At 44.1% G+C, this 8,386-nt stretch overlaps 1 protein-coding gene across 1 annotated transcript in view; it reads left to right on the top strand.

Moving 5' to 3' along the window:
- The first annotated feature begins 7,987 nt into the window (after positions 1 to 7,987).
- The window catches only part of Sap30 (Sin3A-associated protein, 30kDa), a 6,023-nt gene continuing 5,624 nt past the window's right edge, over positions 7,988 to 8,386 (top strand). Inside the window, exon 1 of the mRNA XM_013023756.1 lies at positions 7,988 to 8,344. Within this exon, the coding sequence (XP_012879210.1) occupies positions 7,988 to 8,344 (357 nt within the window). The remainder of the gene's footprint in view (positions 8,345 to 8,386) is intronic.

An 8,386-nucleotide genomic window follows, 5' to 3' on the forward strand; every position in this document is an offset into this window, starting at 1 on the left:
AATCTGATTCAGTTAAGTATCTGTTTTCATACAGTAGGAAGAAGAATTATTTTGTAGGATCTCCAGCTATAGTAAATTCGTGATATGTTAATATATTGCTCTGTGTCAAGCCAATGATAGTTAAGTTTGATAATGACTTAAAATTCTAAGTTCTAGAAATAAAATGTTCATATAAAGATTACAAATTTAAAAAACTTCATCCTCCAATTTTGTTACTATGCTTACTAGTTTGAATATATTTAGAAATGTAAAGATTTGGGGTTTACTTTTCAAATTGTCCCAGAGTTCTATTTAGAGTAAATAAAAATGTGTTTATGCTGGAAGTTGGACTAATTAAGGAAAGCTGTAACTCAAGCTCAGGCAAGAAGACAGAGTTCAAGCCAGAATGGGGCTTCATAGTAAGACTAACTCAAAAACACCAGAGTATTTTGTGGTGAAAGAACAATGGAAGGATTAATTCTGACTAAAGTATCATATATGCACATACTAAATACCATACCCACCTTGGAACAATAAATATACACACACACACATACAAATAACAGACTCTGGTCTGGGACAGGAAGGATGAGAGACAATAGTAGTGAATATGGTCAAAGAATAATATGTATATATGAAAATAGAACAATGAAACCTGTTGAAATTGATAAGGGGTGAGGTTGATGAGGTACATTGTATGCATGTATAAAATGTCACATTATCACCCCTTAACCACTAATGTATGTTAATTTTAAATTAAAAAATTCAGTATCTAGGAAGATTAGCTAACAATTTCAAATAAAATTTTAAAAGAATAACAATGGAAGTGATAGTGGATGAAAGTATCAAATTCTAGGAATTTCTGTAAGCCGTTCTCAAGATATGATCCAACTCTTGTACTGACAGCAGAATTCTCTGTATTTGGTAATCTATCTCATTTCCATATTTGTTTGCTTGTTTGGGGGAATTTGAGTCTCAAGGATCTTAAGAAAGGCATACCAATAACCTTAGACTCTGAGAGTGCTGAAAATGAGATTAAAAAACAAATCTAACAGACACTAGTGATTCAGGCATGTCATTCTAGCTACTTAGGAGGCGGGTCTAGATTGAAGCTATCTTAAGCAGAAAAGTCCACCAAACTGTGTCTCCAAAATAATTGGCAAAAAGCATGTCTGGAAGTGTAGAGCATGGTAGAGCACCAGCCAAGTAAGTGCTAGGCCCTGAGTTAAAACTCCAGTACTTTAAAAAAAAGAAGAAGAAGAAAGTAAAATAATTAAATATGAATTTAAAATAATTCAACATTTACCCAAAAGAATTTATTTCAAGGGGCTGGGAAGGTGGCTTAGTGGTAGAGCGCTTGCCTTGCATGCATGAGGCCCTGGGTTCGATTCCTCAGCACCACATAAATAAAAAGAAAAAAGCCAGAAGTAGCGCTGTGGCTCAAGTGGTAGAGCGCTAGCCTTGAGCTGAAGAGCTGAGGACAGCGCCCAGGCCCAGAGTTCAGGCCCCATGACTGGACCCCAAAAAAAAAAAATTCAAATCTTTCTCTTACCTGAGGTATCCCCCTGACCTCTACTCTAAATATTCTGTGTTCATCTTTAGGGTCTAAAACAAGCTGTTATCTTCTACTGCTGGTGCTAACTTCCTATTCTGTCACTACTAGAGCATTCCTAAACACATAACTTCATAGGAACATTTAAACCTAGAGTTCCTATATTGGTCTCAAGCAATAAAGAAGACACTGAAAAGAACTCATGTTGATTTATGACAGTCGAGAGGAACAGTAGACAACAGAGGCATGAAAGGACTTAGGTTAAAAAAATGATATCACTGAATCAGGGCAAATTGCACAGTGTTAAAGGCATGAAGGAAGACCATAAATGTTATAAACTTATTTAGACTATATTTGTAAGACAATATAATACACAGTATAATATTTCAGAGAGAATGTAATAACCTTGATTTTTGGTAGAAACATTACAAAAGTACTGGAAGAGATGAAGAAAGGAGGAAAAGGTACTGATGTTGAGCAAGAAGAGTTCCCAAGCTACCAAAAGAGAAATCGTGATACCCGAAACCCCAAGGTGTAGTGCTTGTGAGGAATTCAGAACAAAACTTTGTCTGCTAGCTGTTTTCAGGAAGCCAGCATCCTTCTGCCTGCCTCTGCCACTCCTTGAGGCATAGTAGAAGAGTATACAGCTCACTGGAGCTAGAAAATTAAAAAAAAAAAAAAAAAAACTTTTCCTGGCAGAGATGATGGACCTTCTTTTATGAGGGCCATTTGGATATTTATAACATCAATGGGCCATGCAAAATTCCTGTTGAACACTTGACAAGAAGCATCTGTATCTGCCCTGTCATGTATCAAATGATTTAGAGGGCTTTATGTGAGCCGGATGTGCCCCTCCTCTGCATCAAAACTGAAAAGGATATCAATTGACAAGTGAGTCTGAGAAATCTTTTCAGGATGACCGAATCCTGTGTTACAGTGGAGAGAGTAAAAGAATGAAACGAACTGAGACAGCAGACAAATAATAACCAGCATAAATAAATGGCAAGTGGCAAGAGGCAACCTGGCTCCTGAGCACATGCTTTTTAACTACTGGCTTTAGAGTGCTATTACACTATGATATGCTAAAGCAACAGCAGACTTATGAATTTATGGGTGGTAACAAATACAGTAAAGAAATCTTAAGGATTGACTTTATTAAATATCCTACAAATGTTTAAGTTCCTACTTTGTTCCAGACACTCTTATAGTTGATATAGAATAATGCACAAACAACATCAAAATGAAGTTTCTCTCCATTTCAGGTTGGGCAAAATTCCCTGGGGAAGATTTCATCTGATTTGAATCATGTGCTTGCTCACAGAAATAAGCATTTTAGCTGAGGGACAAGTAAGTATTAAGGAGAAATAACATAGTTGAAATGCCTAGTAAGAACCATGCATACTGGTTTTAGTGCCAGTAGATTATTTGAGGGATGCAGGAAACTGGAAGGTAGGGAAGTAGGACAAAGAAAGGAAGTCAGTCAATAAAGGGTGTAGTATCAAGCAAGCTACCATTACTAATTACTGGAGTATAGTCTAGTCCCATGGGAAAACTCAGAAATGGTGAGAAAGAGAGGGCTGAATGAAGTTAGCCTATCTGTGGACCTGAAAGAATTGGGGTATAGAATAAATCCTTCATCAAATAAGTGCAGCTAGCTTGGGAAACTGTTCTTAGGATTTGCCAATTTTCCCTGACCACACAAACACAGAATTGCCTTCTTCAATTTAGGAAAAAGCTTTTAGGTAGAAAAATGAATATTGAAGTAAGTAGCAAAGGCCAGAAAGACATGAGCAAGAATCAACAAGGTCTGCTACTCAATATCAGATAGAAAGGTCCTCTGCCTAATGAATAAAGTTAGGAAATTCAGAGGAAATAATGCCTGCAAAGAAACTTTATAAAGCAGGAATTTAATATGAAGTCTTGAGGGTTTTTTTTAATTCTGAAAATACATTTTTATCTCTTTCATACAACCAACAACAGTGTTATTATGAGTATGTCAGAGATTCAAATATTTATTGGATGAATTTTTAATATCTGAACATACTATTTTTCTACAGTTGGTATTGTTTTTAAGTTACCATTAAGAGAAATAACTTTGCTAATATCTGAATTTTTCATCTGAACAATTTAAAGTATCATGGTCCTGTTCCTTTGTGAAACATTTTTCATAAAATCTAGATAAATGTAAAGAAATCTCTTGCCTACCTAATAACCATTCACCTTTTTTTTGTGTGTGTGCCAGTCCTGGGCTTGAGATCTGGGGCCTAGGAGATGTCCACTTGAACCACAGCTCCACTTCTGGCTTTGCATATTTAATTGGAGATAGAGAGTCTCTTGGACTTTGCTGCCCAAACTGACTTGGAACCATGATCCTCAGATCTCAATCTCCTGAGTAGCTAGGGTTACTGGCATGGCTTACATGCTAGTAGGATTACACCAGTGCCCTGCTGTCCCCACTTTTTGGTAGCTGAGATGACTGATATGTACCACCATACCCAGCCTCTTTGTTGCTGAGATAGGGAGGAAGTCTCCATAACCTTTTGTCTTGAACCATGATATTCCCAATCTCTACTAGGCAGATTACAGATGTGACTCACCGTGTGAGGATCTTTTAAAATAGCATTTCTTTTTTTGTATAGCAACGCCAAAACAAGTCATTTTTTTTTACTGGAGTATATTATTTGGAGATAGCAACTTCTCAGAAAACTAGCCACTTTTAATTCTAATATTTCTGCATTCCATTTTGACCAGAGGTGAAACATGGTTGCTGACTGCAATGGCATGCTAATAATGTCTGCATCTTTCTCAGTGGGCGTAGCTGGATTACTCTCCCTTTCTTGTGGACAATCTCTGCAGGAGCCTGACCAGGTGGAAACTTACGCCAAGCATCCCAGGATTCCTTTGGAACTGCCCAGATCCCATAACTTATATTCTTTATTCCTGTAGAACCAGCATCTGTTGGGCACGAGGTAGGCCTGATGCTGGCAAGAGCAGCCAGTTCCTGGACCTGCTTTGAACCATGGCTACACTGACTGTACTTCACCAGAAAGCCAGAATCCCAGGAGGCACTGGGCAGTGAGCACTTGGGTCCTTCCCTGAAATAATTTCTACCCTAGAAGGCATATGAATAAGGTGATTTTTGAAATAATAGCCTCTCAGTTTTCTTAGATGTCCCCTGTACCTCTTCCTCATTGTCCTGTACAAAAAGCTGCCTTCTTTTATCCATGGTGATACTTTGAGCCAGCACTGTTAGAAGCTTCGTGACTCCTTCCTAGTCAGACTGTAAATGTTCCAAATCTTTCCGTTCTATTCCTATTTCTTCCAAACTCTGTAAATCTGACTAAATCTAAGCAATAATGCCTAGGCTGTTAAAGGAATGATATGCTTTCCTGCTTTGAAATGTTGTCAAATAAATTAGCCCATCATCTGCAATTAGGACTTCCTAAAATCCCAGAGGGCCTGGACCCAATGTGGCCAAGGTCAGATATCACAAGGACGACTTGTCTTGATCTGTCAGAATCCCTTGTAGTATTACTATTAGTACTCCAGACTTTTTCTGGCTACACTGTCAAACTCTTCCAGCCTCTGCTCATCACCCAGTTCCAGATCAGACTCCTCAAAAAATATTTTCTGGGCTGGGAAGGTGGCTCAGTGGTAGAGCGCTTGCCTTGCATGCCTGAGGCCCTGGGTTCGTATTCCCCAGCACCACATAAGCAAAAAGAAAAAAAGCCAGAAGTGGCGCTGTGGCTCCAGTGGTAGAGCACTAGCCTTGAGCTGAAGAGCTGAGGGACAGTGCCCAGGCCCAGAGTTCAGGCCCCACGACTGGACCCAATATATATATATATATATACATACATTTTTTTTTTCTGTAGGAGCACATTTTCTGTTGCTGTATTGAAATAATTAAGGCTGAGTACCTTACGAAAAATGATTTGGCTACAGTCTGGAGGGTCAAGAGCATGGCATAAGCATCGCTCTGCTCTGGTGAGAACCTGATCGCAGTACAATGGCAGGAGCCATTCCACAGTAAGAAAGGAAGCAAGAGAACAGCCTGTGTTATGGTTTTTATAAGAACTGGCAGAACTGACTCCCATGGCAACTCCCCCAGTGACCTCACACTAGGCTCCACCTCTTAAAGGTACCACCAAACACTGCACTGGAGACCAGTCAATTATAAAAACATTCACACCCATGACAGTAGGCTATCTCTGGAATATCCAAAAGTAGATTATATAGAAAAGTATTTGTAACATACTTAGATTAAAAACGAAATGGAAGAACCACAGTGTAAAGCCTCATTTTATTCTGGTCTACTAATAATAAACCCAGGCAACTGAAACTCTGGGCAGAAAGGTTTAAGAGGATTTCATCCAATCCAGTTAGAAGAAATGTCCCAAAAATTCTTGGTTTGGTCCTGGGAATTTTATGCTATGTACAATTTCTTTTTGAGGACCAAAAGCATTATTTAATCATGCATGAATTATTTTGTGCCTAGAGCAGGTTCCAACATTATGTGAAACTACATCTGCTTTTTTAAAAATAATGCTTCACACCGTGAACAAAATCATGACAAGATGAGCAAAATGTTAGACCATGAATACTATCAGAGTGCCAATGTTCTTTAAGATATACAGTACTAGTCGAGCTGAATACCAATGGCTCACACCTATACTCCTAAACTACTTAGGAGTCTGAGATCAAGAACATCCAGGTTCTTGGCCACTGGGGGTGGTAAACACTCATCTCTAATTAACCACCAAAAAAAAGAAAAACAACCAAAAGTGGACCTGAGGTTCAAATGGTAGAACACTAGACTTGAGCACAAATGATCGGGGCAGAGTCCCAGGACTGGCACCAAAACAAAAATAACCTACTAAAGCTGTGTGCAGTGGTTCAAGCCTGTAATTCTAGCTACTTGGGGGTCCTAATCAGAGGGTCTGTGTTTGGAGGTCAGCCCAAGCCAAAAGAAACTCGAGACTCCAACTCCACCAAGGCAGGGCAGAGTGTGAGGGAAGCTCACAGCCTGGGCCCAGTAGTGTGCTTGGCCGCCCAGCAACGCAGTCCTGCAAACTTGTTTTTTCTTTTAAACAAGAGCAATGTTTAAGAGTTTTTTAAAGGTCCAGCACTGGTAGCTCAGGCCTGTAATCTTGAGACCTGAGGATCAGCGCTCCACAGTTCGAAGCCAGCCCAGGCAGGAAAGTGACGCTGTGGCTCCAAAAAAGCCCAAGAAGAGCGCCCTGAACTCAAGGCGTCTCACGACCCCACACAGCTTTTTTATTTTTTTTTCTTTTTGAAAACAGAACCATGTAAGAATTATAACACTAAAAACTACAAAGTACAAGCCCTGGGGGGACTTGGGGTGGCTTTGAAATCGTTTCCGACTAAAACACAGGGTACAAGAAACCATCCACAGGTGAGGGAAGGAGACGCATAATTAGAACTAAACAGCCCTGGAGGCCTGCCGGGACACCGGAGGAAAGCCTGCATCCCCGGGAGCGGGGTGGGCAGAAAACAAAGACCGACGCGGAGTCTCCACGGCCCAGGATGTCAGCGCGGACTAGATCGCCTCCGGGCGTTTCCCCTGTCCGGGGCTGAAACGCGCCGGTGACCGGGTGGGCGTGGGTTCCGCGTGGGCCGCACGGCAAACGCATTTTTAAAAGGCTATCGCTCCATCTACCTCACCTAAAAGAACTTGGACACCGGCGCCGCCTGCACGCTCCGCCGGGGAGGTGCGGGCTCCCGCGTCCCACCGGCCGCCGCCCCCCAGCGCACGCACACACGCCGACGCGGGCGCACACACGTACACACACGCCCCCCCCCCCGCAACCTCGCACGCACGGGCGTGTGCGCGACTCAGGAAGGGCGCCGCGCCTCCCGCTCGGCACCCCGTGGAGCTGCAAGTTTCCCTAGGAGCCCGGGACCGCACTCGGGGCTCCCTGGTAAACATCAGACCCCGCCCTCCCGCCCGCCCTCCCCAGATCGTGGAGGGGAGAGACGGAGTGGCGGCCGGCCGGGGCCCGGAGACGTCCGCAAACGGCGGCCGGCCCCGCGGCGCGGCTGCGGGAAGGCGGGATGGGCGTTTCCCCCAAGCCGCGCTGCTGGGCCCGCCGAGGGGGAGCTACCGTGCCTCGGAGCCGGAAGAATCGCCCGACGCTCCCACACCACAAACAAAAACTTTTCCCCTCACAAGTGCGAAACGGCCCTGAAACTTTTATTCCACAAACCCTCCCGCCGCGCCACCACACGCACACACGCACAATCCATGCCTCTCCCAGAGACGTCAGAGCCATTCCGTGAAATAACCACAGCTGCAAAACAAAATACAAACAGCCCACCTTCCCGCAGACAGGCCAAGAGGAAACACTGCAAACCCCAACCTCACATTCTAGTTCGCCCCAGTGCTTTAAAAGAAGAAAAAAAAAACACACACAAAAAAACAAGCAACCTGGCCGTCCGATGCATGCTGGGATGAGTAGTTCTCCTTCCCGCGAGTCTCGGGCTCAGCACCGAGCGAACCTGGGCCCCCACCTCCCACAGAGAACTACACTTCCCGTGCTGCCTCGCGGCGGAGGAGGGCGGGGCGAGAGGAGGTGCGTCGTGCCTGCGCAGGTCCCAGGGCTGGAGGGTGGCGGACGCGCTGCGGTCCAACTGCTGAAGTCTCCATGTGACAGCGAGCGGGCGCCCTCGTCCTCTCCCGGCGCCTCTCGCCGCCCGCCGCTCGGTGCCAGCCGCCAGCACTGCCCACTGCCTCGGTGTCGACCGAGACCCGCAGGTCGGGGACGACAGGGACGCTTGGGGTCGGGCCGTGCTGCCGTCGGACCTAGGGGTGCAGAGCGACTCGCCGCCGCCGCCGCC

This window comes from Dipodomys ordii, unplaced genomic scaffold (assembly GCF_000151885.1).
Source record: "Dipodomys ordii isolate 6190 unplaced genomic scaffold, Dord_2.0 Scaffold4, whole genome shotgun sequence".
NCBI classification, from domain to species: Eukaryota; Metazoa; Chordata; class Mammalia; order Rodentia; family Heteromyidae; genus Dipodomys; species Dipodomys ordii.